Source organism: Haliotis rufescens, unplaced genomic scaffold (assembly GCF_023055435.1).
Source record: "Haliotis rufescens isolate VD_foot unplaced genomic scaffold, xgHalRufe1.0.p SCAF_13, whole genome shotgun sequence".
NCBI lineage: Eukaryota > Metazoa > Mollusca > Gastropoda > Lepetellida > Haliotidae > Haliotis > Haliotis rufescens.
In genome coordinates, this window is record NW_025963813.1 from 20,304,933 (window position 1) to 20,325,001 (window position 20,069).

General features: G+C 46.1%; 1 protein-coding gene across 1 annotated transcript; it reads right to left on the reverse strand.

Annotated features, from left to right (window-relative positions):
• Nucleotides 1-2,947: 2,947 nt before the first annotated feature.
• On the reverse strand, nucleotides 2,948-5,913 carry LOC124132301 (acetylcholinesterase-like). Its single transcript, XM_048394768.1, has 2 exons — nucleotides 4,262-5,913; nucleotides 2,948-3,980 (listed from the first exon to the last, which is right to left on the reverse strand). The coding sequence occupies exons 1-2, from the start codon at nucleotides 5,038-5,040 to the stop codon at nucleotides 3,608-3,610; spliced, it is 1,152 nt and encodes a 383-aa protein (XP_048250725.1). The 5' UTR covers nucleotides 5,041-5,913; the 3' UTR covers nucleotides 2,948-3,607.
• Between the last annotated feature and the right edge of the window lie 14,156 nt (nucleotides 5,914-20,069).

The following is a 20,069-nucleotide window of genomic DNA, read 5'->3' on the forward strand; positions in this document are numbered from 1 at the left end:
GAAGGTTCGAGATAATCAGCAAGAATAATACCGGCATGTCATCGGTAGACAACTTGGTAAAATCATACAGTAATCAGAAGATTAACGAATAAACTTAATCGTCCCCTTGATGTGGATTTACCGTTATCTGGAGAGCGTGACATCCGTTCTGGGTACAACGTTTGCCAGGGCGCTGTGTCCATTGATGATGCGACCGTGGTGATCACGGAATGTTTCCAACGGTGCAAGTCAACCTCACCGGCGAACTTCTTCAAAGACATGGGGATCATAGTCGTCACTCATGTTGACAAATACTTGAATATATCGACCTGTTTGTGTATCTCAATGCTTGTCTTTATCGGGAACGTGTTGTGGTTGAATTTCTGAAGCTCTATACGCACTCTTTATGTCCCACTGAAGCGCATCTACATTTTCTTATAATAAATACCCTTGACACATTTGTATTTTTCACTGTGGAATGTCGTGAAACAGGCATCTCTCTGTTTATGAGTTCGGAATAGTGTTGGAACCTGGAAGGAATTCGGGTTTTAGGTAAGTATCCCATCCGCAAGTCAGGATGTAAAATGCATCGAATCGCCGTCGTGGTGCTTTTGTATAGGTACAGGCAGCCTTCTAGAAACTGCCCCATCCCGAAACTTCTAGAACGTCAAGAAGTCAGGCATGTTAAGTTTACACAAAGGCGGTATAATATTCATTAAATATTCCTTCGCTGACAAAGTTATCTATCACGAGGTACATTGTTGTCACGCAGTCCTTCAGCTACATATACTGCACAGTAAACAAGACAGTGAGGTGCATACACAAAAAAGATTCAAGGACTGAAAACTACCTCACATAATTGACAATTTGAAATGATCCATCTACACTCATCAATCGATCATTAATAAAATCTACTGCATACCCTCTTTTCACAAATGCGTATATCGATGCTCACGAGGTCAGTCACTGGAGTGTCTGGTCTAGACTCGATTATTAACTGACCTCCGTCATGAAGCTGGAATATTGCTAAGTGTGACTTAAACAACAAACAAACATCATGGTTCGACCTTTATAGTCTTTTCAGAACACCAGTGCAAAAATATAGAGAGTACCAATCACTTTCAAGCTACTCACTGTAACCATTTCACACAAAAGATTTAGCATGTACATACCATACTTGTTGTCGCCATTGGAATCTGTTGAAAATGATCCACAGATGATGCTGGAGTAGCTGGTAGTTTGGAGAAAACATTGAACATATCTATATCTATTTCACGTGTTATCTTGATGAACAATATGCATTCGAATGAAGTCAGTGGAGCATAGGGGTTGTTGACTCCGTAGATTTGTTCATGTACATTATGATCAAATGTATAATAAAGTGCAAAGACCATGTTATCATATCACTTGATTACATGCATCTGCCTTTATTCTTGGCTGTTTCCGAGCATTTTCCACATGTTTATTTTTGTGCCAGGAACTGCTGCCATTTCATACGATTTACTTTCCTTAAACTACAGCTATCATATGCAACTGGGGCTTATAATAAATATTGTTTACTATTTATGCAAGCCTTGTCTTATTTGTGGTAAATATAATCATTCAGCTTCATGCCTTTTACTTCTGCCATGCAGGAGCTCCGTGTGTCAGGTACATTTTCTCCCGTTAACTTTGCCATGCATTAAATAGTAACGTCATAATTATGCATTTCTGTGTCATCACATATGGATGGGGAATATTGACGATCTGCGTCAATGTTTTCTTGTAATCCTAAAGGTTAATCTATCTGCATATTGTTATGAGGACGCCATGTTCATGCGTCTGTATGTCTGGGAATGACTTGGGACGTTGCTCGTTATATCCAGCACTGGTGTGTCCTGTCCAGACTCGATTACAGTCAAACACCGTTGTGTCTAAATTACGGTTGTCTCGAAATAAAAGTTTGGTCCCTACGAATTCCTTCTTTATTCATCATTTTCGGTTGTGCCGAACCTCGGATAACTCGAAGTATTTACGTCGGTGTTTAGCTGTATGTGCAGGCCTCAGTATAGAACAACAAACATAATAAATAAAACTTTCATAATCTTGTTGACACACGTTAACCTCTCGTTGTACATGATGTTACCTCTTGAATGTCTCTTACAGGGGAGGGAGAACCAACCCGTCGTTCTTACAAGCCTGACTTAATAGTCGCCCTGGCCCAGATCATTGGTGACCTGAGGATGAAGGGAGGGTCATGATTGTTATTTCATACAAATAACAAGAAGTGCCTCATTGTCAGTCCTAGAGAAGTTTAAAAGAATAAAACACTGAGGGAGAGCAGCATCTCAGGGTTTATTCTCCCTGCAGTGTTTTATTGTACGATAAACAACTCGTCGTTTATTTCTTAAATGAGATATTAACATTAGGTACAGGCTGTTTAAGGATCTTAGTAAAACGTACACGGTTGAAACATATTTACCCGTATTTAAATAATGATGACTCCCTGAATAGAGTCCAATAGACAAGTCCAATTTATAAACAGGGGGAGTAAATTTGGTTTTCCCCGCATATTCTTACATGTTTCACGTCGATTATCTGCACCTTTTCTCCCAATACCGATTATCATATCTTTCCTACTTTTGGATGCAATCGTTCGGTCACTGCGTTCATCTGCACTGTCCAGCTACCCCTATGGGAAGCAACATTTCCCTCTCAACAATAGCGTCGTCTATTTTACGACGTGATCAAGTTGCGAGCGCATGTTCGAATCTCCAGAAATGACGGCAAGATTGAACAATGTTTTATCGTGAAATAAACCACGCTTCGTTCTTCATTGTTCTTTGCGATTTGCCGCTAAGCTATCATATATGATACAATAAAAAATATTTAACATCAACTCAGCCCAATAATATAATTCATATTTTAATGCATATTAACACATGTTCTACATTGTATGTGCCGTTATCCAGGCACTCACAGACTCGTCATATCTGAAAATCCTCTTGGTTTTTACTGCGATGTAAGTTACAACGGTATGATGAACAGCCAACTTATTCAATATACAAGCCACTGTATTGAGGCGACACCTCACCTATGCAGACATTCTCCAGGCGCCCAGGAGTTCGGTCTCTTGAAACAATTACTGTTCCCTGGTCGGCCAGGTGGATCCCCGTGTAGACATGGGCTAAATCAAGACCTGCTGGGGATGCTCGTTAACTCTGTGACATCACTGACACAGACACCTGAGCTGGATATACTGCTAGAAGAGTTGCCCAGCGCAGGAATGTTCGCTCACTCTTGTACGACATGTTTTGTGATATGCATGTATCCATTTTACCAAAATCCTACAGCTACTCCCCACTCTCTTATCGACTCTTACATTCCACCTACGGTCAAAATCATTTGACATACATAAAACTTTTAGTGGTTTTAATTACCTTCATAAATATTCAGTGCATTTGCCTATGCTTGAATACTTTACTGTACTTCAATTTACCGTTAGAGCACAATATCCACGTTAATTATATCAGAGATTGTATCATGCATGGGCCATTAAAGAAAGTTTTACAAGGATAGTCTCTAAGGTTTCAAAGGGAAATGCTAGTTTTAGTTCCACAATATCCACGGCTGCTGGCGATATGTTCATTCAGTAGAGAGAGAAGCTCTGTTGGTCGTGAGAGGAACGACTCTTGATGCAAAAGCACGTTACAGTTACAACCAGTACAACGGTCAACGCGCCGAGTGAGGAGCCCATCGCTATGACTGCAACTCTTGAGTTGTCAGGGCACCCTGGTGACGGTGGTGACGATGTTGGGGCGGATGAATGCGTTGTTGGTTGCAAAACTGGCGATGGCCCTTCATTCAGCCTTGGGACAAGATCAAGCCAAAGCGAGGCTCTTTTGGAGTAAAGGTGACGTCCGATTGACATATTGACGTTGAAAGACAGATAGTATTCATTTGAGACGTCAAACTCAGGCCATGGCATAGCTAACTGTGTCTCCAGCACTGAATTAGGATCACTGAAACAAAAACAACTTTCAAAGTAAGAGAGTAATTATTCACTGCACAAATATACAAACATGTCACAAATAATGATTAAAGAGGTTTGTTTCATTATCAGCCACCACAAAACATGGTGTATTCTTTTATTGCCCGGGAGGTTAGATAGATAGATACGTTCTATAATTCCCGGATTCTGTATCTTACATGCCTATCTGAATTATTTAGGAAGTGTATACAAACAAATACACATCTCAAGCAATAATCATTTCAGGACATTAGCAAAGCGGCACACACTCACCCCGATTTTGCAAAGGCCCCGATGAATGCTGTGAACTTGTCCGCCAGCTGATACTCCTCACTTGTGATGTTTGTATTGTTGGAGTCCAGCTGACCAAACAGATACCGGATGTCCATACCGTGCATCATCCCTTTCACTGGAGAGTCTCTTGTGAACGACGGGTAATGGTCAAATAAATACAAGTAGGTTTTCTTGTCTGTCTTGAACATGTCATGAACTCTGGAAAACAATATGGCTGGCACGTAAAATGCCGGATCTCCGTAGGTCTCGAAGACCTGGTACTGTGGTAGACTCATAGTAGCATTAGGGCGTAGATAGGTGTATGTAAATCCAATGACATCATCGACGTGTGGGTCGTGATGTCCTAACGTCAGATTAGTTACCATTGGCAGGACGTCTGTGTCGTATGGCGCTGGTTGGAATAGCTGTTTGACATATGTTGTGTTCAGTAACCTGTCAAACATAACAGCAAGATCATACAGGATCCCCCCTTCGTTGTTATTGACGCCTACTAGGACGTCAACGTCTTTCAGGACGGTACTGGACAGAAACGTGTGGTTCAACATGAGTTTCGCTGGTTCATCGTGTATAAACTTTCCATCCTTTGTTGGCAGCCATGACAGGACCAACAGGTTATGTGCCATTGAACTGTTTATCACAGAAGAACGAAGAAGTTTGTCCACGGATTGTGTTCGCAGACATGTCATTATGTCGCTCGGCTTAGCAAAGGAATCGGTCATACAATCAGCAGCCTTGGCGACAAGCATCAGCGTCGCCATTGGGTTTCTTTTGTACGCCCAGACAGGCGTGGCAGCTCCACTCTGTAGAACTGCTCTCTGGAACAGTCCCCTTGACTCCGGGTGCAGCACGTGATACGCAACACTCGCCGCCCCTGCAGATTCTCCAATGATGGTGATGTTGCTACTGTCACCACCAAAAGCTTCAATATTGGTTTTGACTCACTGGAGTGCCAGATGCTGATCCCATAATCCGTAGTTACCAGGTGCGACGTCATTTCCGGTACTGATGAACCCGAATATTCCCAGCCTGTACTGGATGGTGACGACGATGACTCCGGTCTCAGTCACCAGTTTCCATGGCTCATACTCTACAGCAGCGCCAGACATAAACCCCCCTCCGTGTATCCACACCATCACGGGCGTTTGAGTCGACCACACAGTGGAATCGGGCAGGAATACATTCAACGTGAGACAGTCCTCATCTGAGAGGTTTAAGTTCATATATTTGAATGATGGACACGCATAACCATACGCTGTTGCATTGAACACATCGTTTACTCCAGTGTGACGTTCCGGTTTGTTGAACCTCAGATTGCCTGTTGGGGTTTCGCGTATGGTATTCCATAGTAACCAAAGTACGGAAGTCCATCTTTGCTAACTTTATCCACACCTTGTATCTGTCCCCACGTAGCGTTGACCTCTGGCGCGGACAGCACAGACCACGGGACGCAGCCTAGAACCTGAAGCCAGAGAACTGAGAGTCTCATGGTGGAACCTGGACAACTGTTGACTAAAACTTGTACGCTGTCCTCACACACGTCTATCTAATTTGTGAAACATTTTGCGTTAAACATTACAAAAGACCTGAATGTAGAATCCGTAAGCGGTAGGTGTGGATAACAGCGGTCTATACCTTTCACGTATCGCTAGTGCAATGTAACGTGGCGCACCTACAACCATGTGACGGTTATCAGAAATGTGATACAGCCTCCTCGGAGGTATCGTCTTACTGAAATGATTGTGGCTGAGGTCACCTTATTAACTGCTATAGTATCTATACCCAACACTTATAAAGAGAACCGAAGGCGTTTGTGAAGAAAAAATACAAAATATTACTGCAATGTGAGTGTCTAAAGAATATCATATTAGGCATCAGTTTAGTTCTCAGTACATACGGCGATATCGTTTATCAGTAGATAATATAAGGCCAAGACAAAGTGATTGCTTGATCGTTGAAACTGTTACTTTTCTTTAAAGACAAATATCATAGTATTGTTCTGTATGATATTCGTTGATCTACAAAACTACCTCAGAAGGAAGGAGTTTACTGAACCAAGGGGGAAGGAATCCATTGAACCAAGGTGGAAGGAACCCACTGAACCAAGGTGGAACGAACCCACTGAACCAAGGAGGAAGGAATCCACCGAACCAAGGTGGAAGGAACCAACTGAACCAAGGGGGAAGGAATCCACAGAACCAAGGGGGAAGGAACCCACAGAACCAAGGGGTAAGGAACCCACTGAACAAAGGTGGAAGGAATACACCGAACCAAGGTGGAAGGAATACACTGAACCAAGGTGGAAGGAACCCACTGAACCAAGGTGGAAGGAACCCACTGAACCAAGGTGGAAGGAATCCACCGAACCAAGGTGGAAGGAACCCACTGAACCAAGGTGGAAGGAATCCACCGAACCAAGGTGGAAGGAACCCACTGAACCAAGGGGGAAGGAATCCAAAGAACCAATGGGGAAGAAACCCACATAGCCAAGGGGGAAGGAATACACTGAACCAAAGGGGAAGGAACCCACTGAACCAAGGTGGAAGGAACCCACTGAACCATGGTGGAAGCAACCCACTGAACCAAAGTGGAAGGAATCCACTGAACCAAAGTGAAAGGAATCCACTGAACCAAGGTGAAAGGAACCAACTGAACCAAGGTGGAAGGAATCCACTGAACCAAGATGGAAGGAATCCACTGAACCAAGGTGGAAGGAATCCACTGACCCAAGGTGGAAGGAATACACAGAACCAAGGTGGAAGGAATACACTGAAACAAGGTGGAAGGAATACACTGAAACAAGGTGGAAGGAATACACTGAACCAAGGTGGAAGGAATACACTGAAACAAGGTGGAAGGAACCCACTGTAACAAGGGGGAAGGAATCCATTGAACCAAGGTGGAAGGAATACACTGAAACAAGGGGAAAGGAATCCACTGAACCAAGGGGGAAGGAATACACTGAACCAAGGGGGAAGGAATACACTGATCCAAAAGGAAAGGAATCCACTGAACCAAGGTGGAAGGAATCCACTCAAATCAAAAGGGGAAGGAATACACTGAACCATGGTGGAAGGAACCCACTGAAACAAGGGGAAAGGAATCCACTGAACCAAGGTGGAAGGAATACACTGAACCAAGGGGGGAAGGAATACACTGAACCAAGGGGGAAGGAATACACTGAACCAAGGTGGAAGGAATACACTGAACCAAGTTGGAAGGAATCCACTGAACCAAGGGGGAAGGTACCCACTGAACCAAGGTGGAAGGAATCCACAGAAACAAGGTGGAAGGAATACACTGAAACAAGGTGGAAGGAATACACTGAACCAAGGTGGAAGGAATGCACTGATCCAAAGGGGAAGGAATCCACTGAACCAGTGGGGAAGGAATCCACTGAACCAAGGTGGAAGGAATCCACTGAACCAATGGGGAGGGAATCCACTGAACCAAGGGGGAAGGAATCCACTGAACCAATGGAGTGGGAATCCACTGAACCAAGGTGGAAGGAATCCACTCAACCAAGGGGGAAAGAATCCACTCAACCAAGGTGGAAGGAATACACTCAACCAAGTGGGAAGAAATCCATAGAACCAAGGTGGAAGGAATCCACTGAACCAAAGTGGAAGGAATCCACTGAACCAAGATGGAAGGAATCCACTGAACCAAGGTGAAAGGAACCAACTGAACCAAGGTGGAAGGAATCCACTGAACCAAGATGAAAGGAATCCACTGAACCAAGGTGGAAGGAACCCACTGATCCAAAGTGGAAGGAATACACAGAACCAAGGTGGAAGGAATACACTGAACCAAGGTGGAAGGAATCCACTGAACCAAGGGGGAAGGAACCCACTGAACCAAGGTGGAAGGAATACACTGAAACAAGGTGGAAGGAATCCACTGAACCAAGGTGGAAGGAATCCACTGAACCAAGATGGAAGGAATCCACTGAACCAAGGTGAAAGGAACCAACTGAACCAAGGTGGAAGGAATCCACTTCACCAAGATGGAAGCAATCCACTCAACCAAGGTGGAAGGAACCCACTGAACCAAGGTGGAAAGAATACACAGAACCAAGGTGGAAGGAATACACTGAACCAAGATGGAAGGAATCCACTGAACCAAGGTGGAAGGAACCCACTGAACCAAGGTGGAAAGAATACACAGAACCAAGGTGGAAGGATAACACTGAACCAAGGTGGAAGGAATACACTGAACCAAGGTGGAAGGAACCCACCGAAACAAGGTGGAAGGAATACACTGAACCAAGGTGGAAGGAACACACTAAAACAAGGTGGAAGGAACCCACTGAAACAAGGTGGAAGGAATCCACTGAACCAAGGTGGAAGGAATACACTGAAACAAGGTGGAAGGAATCCACTGAACCAAGGTGGAAGGAATGCACTGAACCAAGGGGGAAGGAATACACTGATCCAAAGGGGAAGGAATCCACAGAACCAAGGTGGAAGGAATACACTCAAACCAAAAAGGGAAGGAATACACAGAACCAAGGTGGAAGGAACCCACTGAACTAAGGTGGAAGGAATCCACTGAACCAAGGTGGAAGGAACCCACTGAACCAAGGGGGAAGGAATCCACTGAACCAAGGTGGAAGGAACCAACTGAACCAAGGTGGAAGGAATACACTGAACCAAGGGGGGAGGAATCCACTGAACCAAGGTGGAAGGAATACACTGAACCAAGGTGGAAGGAATCCACTGAACCAAGGTGGAAGGAATCCACTGCACCAAGGGGGAAGGAATCCACTGAACCAAGGTGGAAGGAACCCACTGAACCAAGGGGGAAGGAATACACTGAACCAAGGTGGAAGGAATACACTGAAACAAGGTGGAAGGAATCCACTGAACCAAGGTGGAAGGAATCAACTGAACCAAGGTGGAAGGAACCCACTGAACCAAGGGGGAAGGAATACACTGAACCAAGGTGGAAGGAATACACAGAACCAAGGTGGAAGGAATACACTGAACCAAGATGGAAGGAATCCACTGAACCAAGGTGGAAGGAACCCACTGAACCAAGGTGGAAAGAATACACAGAACCAAGGTGGAAGGAATACACTGAACCAAGGTGGAAGGAATCCACTGAACCAAGGTGGAAGGAACCCACCGAAACAAGATGGAAGGAATACACTGAACCAAGGTGGAAGGAACACACTGAAACAAGGTAGAAGGAATCCACTGAACCAAGGGGGAAGGAATACACTGAACCAAGGAGGGAGGAATCCACTGAACCAAGGGGGAAGGAATACACTGATCCAAAGGGGAAGGAATCCATTGAACCAAGGTGGAAGGAATCCACTGAACCAATGGGGAAGGAATCCACTGAACCAAGATGGAAGGAATCCACTGAACCAATGGGGAAGGAATACACTGAACCAAGGTGGAAGGAACCCACTGAACCAAGGTGGAAGGAATACACCGAACCAAGGGGGAAGGAATACACTGATCCAAAGGGGAAGGAATCCACTGAACCAAGGTGGAAGGAATCCACTGAACCAAGGGGGAAGGAACCCACTGAACCAAGTTGGAAGGAATACACTGAAACAAGGTAGACTGAACCCACTGAAACAAGGTGGAAGGAATACACTGAACCAAGGTGGAAGGAACACACTGAAACAAGGGGGAAGGAACCCACTGAAACAAGGGGGAAGGAATCCACTGAACCAAGGTGGAAGGAATACACTGAACCAAGGTGGAAGGAATCCACTGAACCAAGGGGGAAGGAATACACTGAACCAAGGGGGAAGGAATACACTGATCCAAAGGGTAAGGAATCCACTGAACCAAGGTGGAAGGAATCCACTGAACCAATGGGGAGGGAACCCACTGAACCAAGGTGGAAGGAATCCACTGAACCAATGGGGAAGGAATACACTGAACCAAGGTGGAAGGAATACACTGATCCAAAGGGGAAGGAACCCACTGAACCAAGGTGGAAGGAATACACTGAAACAAGGTGGAAGGAACCCACTGAAACAAGGTGGAAGGAATACACTGAAACAAGGTGGAAGGAACACACTGAACCAAGGTGGAAGGAACACACTGAAACAAGGGGGAAGGAATCCACTGAACCAAGGTGGAAGGAATACACTGAAACAAGGTGGAAGGAATCCACTGAACCAAGGGGGAAGCAATACACTGAACCAAGGGGGAAGGAAGACACTGATCCAAAGGGGAAGGAATCCACTGAACCAAGGTGGAAGGAATCCACTCAAACCAAAAAGGGAAGGAATACACTGAACCAAGGTGGAAGGAACCCACTGAACCAAGGTGGAAGGAATCCACTGAACCAAGGTGGAAGGAACCCACTGAACCAAGGGGGAAGGAATCCACTGAACCAAGGTGGAAGGAACCCACTGAACCAAGGTGGAAGGAATACACTGAACCAAGGGGGGAGGAATACACTGAACCAAGGTGGAAGGAATACACTGAACCAAGGTGGAAGGAATCCACTGAACCAAGGTGGAAGGAATCCACTGCACCAAGGGGGAAGGAATCCACTGAACCAAGGTGGAAGGAACCCACTGAACCAAGGGGGAACGAATACACTGAACCAAGGTTGAAGGAATACACTGAAACAAGGTGGAAGGAATCCACTGAACCAAGGGGGAAGGAATACACTGATGCAAAGGGGAAGGAATCCACTGAACCAGTGGGGAAGGAATCCACTGAACCAAGGTGGAAGGAATCCACTGAACAAATGGGGAGGGAATCCACTGAACCAAGGGGGAAGGAATCCACTGAACCAATGGGGAGGGAATCCACTGAACCAAGGTGGAAGGAATCCACTCAACCAAGGGGGAAGGAATCCACTCAACCAAGGTGGAAGGAATACACTCAACCAAGTGGGAAGAAATCCACAGAACCAAGGTGGAAGGAATCCACTGAACCAAGATGGAAGGAATCCACTGAACCAAGGTGAAAGGAACCAACTGAACCAAGGTGGAAGGAATCCACTTCACCAAGATGGAAGGAATCCACTCAACCAAGGTGGAAGGAACCCACTGAACCAAGGTGGAAGGAATACACTGAAACAAGGTGGAAGGAACCCACCGAAACAAGGTGGAAGGAATACACAGAACCAAGGTGGAAGGAATACACTGAACCAAGGTGGAAGGAATCCACTGAACCAAGGGGGAAGGAACCCACTGAACCAAGGTGGAAGGAATACACTGAAACAAGGTGGAAGGAACCCACCGAAACAAGGTGGAAGGAATACACTGAACCAAGGGGGAAGGAATCCACTGATCCAATGGGGAAGGAATCCACTGAATCAGTGGGGAAGGAATCCACTGAACCAAGGTGGAAGGAATCCACTGAACCAATGGGGAGGGAATCCACTGAACCAATGGGGAGGGAATCCACTGAACCAAGGGGGAAGGAATCCACTGAACCAATGGGGAGGGAATCCACTGAACCAAGGTGGAAGGAATCCACTCAACCAAGGTGGAAGGAATACACTCAACCAAGTGGGAAGAAATCCACAGAACCAAGGTGGAAGGAATCCACTGAACCAAAGTGGAAGGAATCCACTGAACCAAGATGGAAGGAATACACTGAACAAAGGTGAAAGGAACCAACTGAACCAAGGCGGAAGGAATCCACTTCACCAAGATGGAAGGAATCCACTTCACCAAGGTGGAAGGAACCCACTGAACCAAGGTGGAAAGAATACACAGAACCAAGGTGGAAGGAATACACTGAACCAAGATGGAAGGAATCCACTGAACCAAGGTGGAAGGAACCCACTGATCCAAGGTGGAAAGAATACACAGAACCAAGGTGGAAGGAATACACTGAACCAAGGTGGAAGGAATCCACTGAACCAAGGTGGAAGGAACCCACCGAAATAAGGTGGAAGGAATACACTGAACCAAGGTGGAAGGAACACACTGAAACAAGGTGGAAGGAATACACTGAACCAAGGTGGAAGGAACACACTGAAACAAGGTGGAAGGAACCCACTGAAACAAGGTGGAAGGAATCCACTGAACCAAGGTGGAAGGAATACACTGAAACAAGGTAGAAGGAATCCACTGAACCAAGGGGGAAGGAATACACTGAACCAAGGGGGGAGGAATCCACTGAACCAAGGGGGAAGGAATACACTGATCCAAAGGGGAAGGAATCCACTGAACCAAGGTAGAAGGAATCCACTGAACCAATGGGGAGGGAATCCACTGAACCAAGATGGAAGGAATCCACTGAACCAATGGGGAAGGAATACACTGAACCAAGGTGGAAGGAACCCACTGAACCAAGGTGGAAGGAATACACCGAACCAAGGGGGAAGGAATACACTGATCCAAAGGGGAAGGAATCCACTGAACCAAGGTGGAAGGAATCCACTGAACCAAGGGGGAAGGAACCCACTGAACCAAGGTGGAAGGAATACACTGAAACAAGGTAGACGGAACCCACTGAAACAAGGTGGAAGGAATACACTTGAACCAAGGTGGAAGGAACACACTGAAACAAGGGGGAAGGAACCCACTGAAACAAGGGGGAAGGAATCCACTGAACCAAGGTGGAAGGAATACACTGAACCAAGGTGGAAGGAATCCAAAGAACCAATGGGGAAGGAATACACTGAACCAAGGGGGAAGAAATACACTGATCCAAAGGGGAGGGAACCCACTGAAACAAGGTGGAAGGAACCCACTGAACCAAGATGGAAGGAATCCACTGAACCAATGGGGAAGGAATACACTGAACCAAGGTGGAAGGAACCCACTGAACCAAGGTGGAAGGAATACACCGAACCAAGGGGGAAGGAATACACTGATCCAAAGGGGAAGGAATCCACTGAACCAAGGGGGAAGGAATCCACTGAACCAAGGGGGAAGGAACCCACTGAACCAAGGTGGAAGGAATACACTGAAACAAGGTAGACGGAACCCACTGAAACAAGGTGGAAGGAATACACTGAACCAAGGTGGAAGGAACACACTGAAACAAGGTGGAAGGAATCCACTTCACCAAGATGGAAGGAATTCACTGAACCAAGGTGGAAGGAATCCACTGACCCAAGGTGGAAGGAATACACTGAAACAAGGTGGAAGGAATACACTGAACCAAGGTGGAAGGAATCCACTGAACCAAGGGGGAAGGAACCCACTGAACCAAGGTGGAAGGAATACACTGAAACAAGGTAGACGGAACCCACTGAAACAAGGTGGAAGGAATACACTGAACCAAGGTGGAAGGAACACACTGAAACAAGGGGGAAGGAACCCACTGAACCAAGGGGGAAGGAATCCACTGAACCAAGGTGGAAGGAATACACTGAACCAAGGTGGAAGGAATCCACTGAACCAAGGGGGAAGGAATACACTGAACAAAGGTGGAAGGAATACACTGATCCAAAGGGTAAGGAATCCACTGAACCAAGGTGGAAGGAATCTACTGAACCAATGGGGAGGGAACCCACTGAACCAAGGTGGAAGGAATCCACTGAACCAATGGGGAAGGAATACACTGAACCAAGGTGGAAGGAACCCACTGAACCAAGGGGGAAGGAATCCACTGAACCAAGGGGGAAGGAATACACTGATCCAAAGGGGAAAGAATCCACTGAACCAAGGGGGAAGGAATCCACTGAACCAATGGGGAGGGAATCCACTGAACCAATGGGGAAGGAATCCACTCAACCAAGGGGGAATGAATCCACTCAACCAAGGGGGAAGGAATCCACTCAACCAAGGGGGAAGGAATACACTCAACCAAGGGGGAAGGAATACACTCAACCAAGGGGGAAGGAATCCATTGAACCAAGGTGGAAGGAACCCACTGAACCAAGGTGGAAGGAATCCACTGAACCAAGGTGGAAGGAACCCACTGATCCAAGGTCTAAGGAATCCATTGAACCAAGGTGAAAGGAACCAACTGAACCAAGATGGAAGGAATCCACTGAACCAAGGGGGAAGGAATCCACTCAACCAAGGGTGAAGGAATCAACTGAACCAATGGGGAAGGAATACACTGAACCAAGGTGGAAGGTATACACTCAACCAAAGTGGGAGGAATACACTGAACCAAGGTGGAAGGAATCCACTCAACCAAGGTGGAAGGAATCCACTCAACCAAAGTGGGAGGAATCCTCGGGGAAGGAAGGGGGAAGGAATGAGGCCAGATTCGTCGCTATCCGATATGAACATTTCACTGATAGCGGGTTCCAACTAGCCCTGATTATGACGCTTGTTCTTGTCAGCACTACAAATGTGCTCAACCGTACATATTCAAGTGATTATGGTTTATTCTGGCCTAAAGTATGTCTCTGCGCCACGGTAACATGTGATCCTCTTCAAATAAGAAGTTCAAGTGAGTGAGTTGGGTTTAACGCCGCTTTTAACAGTATTCCAGTTATATCACAGCGTGTCAGCTTAATGTGGGAGGAAAGCCCGATGTGATGCAGGTCTCAGACGTTTACCACTTCGGTGAAACCCACGAGCACGGGTATGGTGCTGACAAACCTAGAAACATAATCGGGGCGAACCGGGATTCGAACCCACAATCATGGGTTTCTGGCGTGCCCAAGGGACGCAACTCTGCACAGCGCATCGTGGCGCCTTAGACGACTGGGCCACCCATGCGCCCAAGAAGTTCAAGGTTCAGATATAGTCCCTCATTGTGACACGATGATCAACACTGTATTGTACCATGTCACGCACACGTCAGGTCGACACTGAATGTGATTGTGTGTACCCCGCAGCAAAGAACGCCGTGAATCACATACCAGATACATTTATACATGCCCGGGTAACAATAAGGTAGTCTTCAGAAAACATCTGATAAAAAAACAAGTCAATTGGAAAAGATTCTAGATGGGATCTTAGACAATAACGAAATGGTCAAATGTGAAACTCTGACCACATCAATCACAGCTCGTACAGCAAACACTGAATGTAGGAGCAATGGGACTACTCAGACACCAAACTGTAGGTGTATCGGTTGTTGGGGCAATGGGACTACTCAGACACCAAACTGTAGGTGTATCGGTTGTTGGGGCAATGGGACTACTCAGACACCAAACTGTAGGTGTATCGGTTGTTGGGGCAATGGGACTACTCAGACACCAAACTGTAGGTGTATCGGTTGTTGGGGCAATGGGACTACTCAGACACCAAACTGTAGGTGTATCGGTTGTTGGGGCAATGGGACTACTCAGACACCAAACTGTAGGTGTATCGGTTGTTGGGGCAATGGGACTACGAAGTTAACCCGACTGTTGGGGAAATGAGAGTGTATGGGTATTAGCCGTGATGGTAATGAGACTGCTCAGTTAACTGTAGGGCTATTGTCTGTAGGAGCAATGATTCTGCTTATAGTCCGTTTGCTGCAATATCATACCGATGAAATGCAAAATAGACATAAATCCAAAAGCAACAATTCGTCTTAAATAACATGAAAGTTGTTTATTTGTTTAGTTTAAACATATTTTATTCTCTTGAAAAGGATTGGGCACAAGTTATCACAACTCAGAACGCCCTCTCCCATAGATTTACATGTATTCTTATTTACAATTAAAAAATTAAATGACAGAACGGAAAGAAAAGAAATAAAGAAACGTTTGTACATTCGCATTGCTCACTCAAACCTTTATGTTTTCTTTATATATGTTTGTACATTCCTAAAAATGCTTCCGTTCACATGATGAGGTAAAATTGAATTGCAAACTAGCATCAGGTCAATATATATATCACAAGTATCTTTCGCAATTAACATCAGTGAGTGCATCACTCCGTTTCTAGCTGATTTAAATAAAGGGCATTCAATGAACAAATGATATGAATTTTCACATGGGCTATCATATCGGCATTTTGGATCCTCGTTTAAACCCTTTCTAAATAAGTCAATTTTTAATTCATTGCCATCATATCTTAATTGTGTATGCATTATGTAAGACCATAGGAGAAATATGATGGAACTGTAGATTTATCTATACTTAAACTGGATTTAAAACGAGAGAAGGTTTCAATATGCCTTTGCTGTATGGGTGATGTATTCCACAATTTGATAGCGGATGGTATAAACGAGGATTCAGGTAACTTACTACTAATAAAGGCATAGTTATATTGTGAGCGGTTCTAAGGTTGTATGTTACGTTTGTCCCGAAAGAGTGAGGAACTAGATCAGGGGCAGTATGTGGGTAATGACAGTGTAGGGGTAGTGGGTGTGTTGGTAATGACAGTGTAGGGGTAGCGGGTGTGTGGGTGATGACAGTGTAGGGGTAATGAGTGTGTGGGTAATGAGGGTGTAGGGGTAGTTGGTGTGTGGGTGATGGCAGTGTAGGGGTAGTGGGTGTATGGGTTATGACAGTGTAGGGGTAGTGGGTGCGTGGGTGATGACAGTGTAGGGGTAGTGGGTGTGTGGGTAATGACAGTGTAGGGGTAATGAGTGTGTGGGTAATGACAGTGTAGGGGTAATGAATGTGTGGGTAATGAGGGTGTAGGGATAGTGGGTGTGTGGGTAATGACAGTGTAGGGGTAGTTGGTGTGTGGGTAATGACAGTGTAGGGGTAGTGGGTGTGTGGGTAATGAGGGTGTAGGGGTAGCGGGTGTGTGGTTGATGAGGGTGTAGGGGTAGTTGGTGTGTGGGTAATGACAGTGTAGGGGTAGTGGGTGTGTGGGTAATGAGGGTGTAGGGGTAGCGGGTGTGTGGTTGATGAGGGTGTAGGGGTAGCGGGTGTGTGGTTGATGAGGGTGTAGGGGTAGTTGGTGTGTGGGTGATGGCAGTGTAGGGGTAGTGGGAGTGTGGGTGATGAGGGTGTAGGGGTAGTGGGTGTGTGGGTAATGACAGTGTAGGGGTAGTGGGTGTGTGGGTAATGACAGTGTAGGGGTAGTTGGTGTGTGGGTGATGGCAGTGTAGGGGTAGTGGGTGTGTGGGTAATGACAGTGTAGGGGTAATGAGTGTGTGGGTAATGACAGTGTAGGGGTAGTTGGTGTGTGGGTGATGGCAGTGTAGGGGTAGTGGGTGTGTGGGTAATGACAGTGTAGGGGTAGTGGGTGTGTGGGTAATGACAGTGTAGGGGTAGTTGGTGTGTGGGTGATGGCAGTGTAGGGGTAGTTGGTGTGTGGGTAATGACAGTGTAGGGGTAGTGGGTGTGTGGGTAATGAGGGTGTAGGGGTAGCGGGTGTGTGGTTGATGAGGGTGTAGGGGTAGTTGGTGTGTGGGTGATGGCAGTGTAGGGGTAGTGGGCGTGTGGGTGATGAGGGTGTAGGGGTAGTGGGTGTGTGGGTAATAACAGTGTAGGGGTAGTGGGTGTGTGGGTAATGACAGTGAAGGGGTAGTTGGTGTGTGGGTGATGGCAGTGTAGGGGTAGTGGGTGTGTGGTTGATGAGGGTGTAGGGGTAGTTGGTGTGTGGGTGATGGCAGTGTAGGGGTAGTGGGTGTGTGGGTGGTGAGGGTGTAGGGGTAGTGTGTGTGTGGGTGATGAGGGTGTAGGGGTAGTGGGTGTGATGGTAATGACAGTGTAGGGGTAGTGGGTGTGTGGGTGATGAGGGTGTAGGGGTAGTGTGTGTGTGGGTGGTGAGGGTGTAGGGGTAGCGGGTGTGTGGGTGATGACAGTGTAGGGGTAGCGGGTGTGTGGGTAATGACAGTGTAGGGGTAGCGGGTGTGTGGGTGATGGCAGTGTAGGGGTAGTGGGTGTGTGGGTGATGACAGTGTAGGGGTAGTGGGTGTGTGGGTAATGACAGTGTAGGGGTAGTGGGTGTGTGGGTGATGAGGGTGTAGGGGTAGTGGGTGTGTTGGTAATGACAGTGTAGGGGTAGTGGGTGTGTGGGTGATGAGGGTGTAGGGTAGTGGGTGCGTGGGTGATGAGGGTGTAGTGGTAGTGGGGGTGTGGGTGATGAGGGTGTAGGGGTAGTAGGGGTGTGGATGTGTAGGGTGTAGGGGTAGTGGAGGTGTGGGCGATGAGGGTTTATGGGTAGTGGGGGTGGGGATGATGAGGGTGTAGGGGTAGTAGGGGTGTGGATGTGTAGGGTGTAGGGGTAGTGGAGGTGTGGGCGATGAGGGTTTATGGGTAGTGGGGGTGGGGATGATGAGGGTGTAGGGGTAGTGGGTGTATGGGTGATGAGGGTGTAGGGGTAGTTGGTGTATGGGTAATGACAGTGTAGGGGTAGGGGTAGCGGGTGTGTGGGTAATCAGAGTGTAGGGTAGTGGGGGTGTGGGTAATGAGAGTGTAGGGGTAGTTGGTGTGTTGATAGTGAGAGTGTAGGGGTAGTGGGTGTGTGGGTAATGAGAGTGTAGGGGTAGTGTGTATGTGGGTAATGAGGGTGTAGGGTAATGGGTGTGTGGGTAATGAGAGCGTAGGGGTAGTGGGTGTGTTTATAATGAGAATAAAGGGATAGTGGGAGTGTTGATAATGAGAGTGTAGGGGTAGTGGGTGTGGGGGTAATGAGGGTTAAGGGGTAGTGGGTGTTTGGGTAATGAGGGTAAAGGGGTAGTGGGTGTGGGGGTGTGGGTAATGAGAGTGTAGAGTTGTCGGGATGTGAGTAATGAGAGTGTAGGGGTAATGGGTGTACCTGCTAATGTTTACATGCTTTTAACCAAGGCTCCTTTGTCTTTTAACCTGCATTAACTGACCGAATTGTTCGTTTCACACCACTTGGCAATGTCAGAACTATATTTACCCATTATCATTTACGTTGATGATAGAACAATTTTATGAAACAAGTGGGATTCGAACTGACACTGCAACATAGAATATATAATGTGGAATAAACAATGACATATTTACTGTCAAGATTATTAGTAAATCCGCTTGTGAACGGGGCTATGTGTGATTTACTCTGAATGTTTTTACAATGAACGTACGGGAGATTTGGTAGTTCTCCGATATAATTACTATGTTCTGGGTCATGTACTTGATCTTCTTCATGTTTACTCAGAACTGGGCAATTAATAATTACGTGATTGATAAAGTGGTTGTGTTGATGCTCTGTGAATTGTATACGTTCCCCGGCACGTGCATTTCATAACCAGAGTCGCCAAAAAGCGAGGTGCACGCGCAGAGAGTTCAGGGAACGTATTTCACGTGCATCACGCAGGACTGACTCACGCAGTGTCCTGGGAAGCACAAATGTCTTGAATATCTATGTAAATGCAGTTAGGTTGGACACATTCTATCCAAGGGGAGGAGACAGGTAGGGCTTTTTGTTGAAAACGTTATGGGGGAGGATCATTAATTTGTTTCTCACCAAGAAAACAAACAAAATGTTGTTTTAGAAGTTACGGCTCTTTGAAAGTTAATAACACGCATGTAATGTGTTTTTACTGGCAATGTTCAGTGTACATGTAGATGTCATTGATTTTACAGTCGCTTCGACTACTAAATCAGGCGACAGCTTTGTCCAATACATACGAATTGTACTGGTTTCTCTGAGACTTGACGCGCTATACGTTCAGCATCATGATGCATGGAGGTGGTCATGTGGTTTGAGTTGTATTTATACTTTACAATCTACAATGTGATGTAATTTCCATTTGTATATAAACGTGAAACTGACAAACGTAAAGCGAGCACCACTGCACACATCTATCCAATGGGTGTAGGTATACTTCGTGTACATTACGGCTGATTTTACCAGGGATCCTCTACAGTTAAAGCAAACAACAAAGAAAGCCTTCTAGAAATCTATATAACTGGCAACTCGTTAATCTATGTATGTGTTGGATAGGTAGTTTTACCTGTAGGTATTGAAACCGTTTGAAAATTTAAGAACATGTATCGATTATCAAAGTATTATTCTACTCATTTGTTTAACTTGTGT

Bases quoted from the DNA above. Each gene is read 5' to 3' on its own strand.
- LOC124132301 (XM_048394768.1), bottom strand. From the start codon at position 5,040: ATGGCGACGCTGATGCTTGTCGCCAAGGCTGCTGATTGTATGACCGAT. The intron at 3,981-4,261 runs GTGAGTGTGTGC...TTTTTGTTTCAG, and splicing joins GGGGCCTTTGCAAAATCGGG to TGATCCTAATTCAGTGCTGG.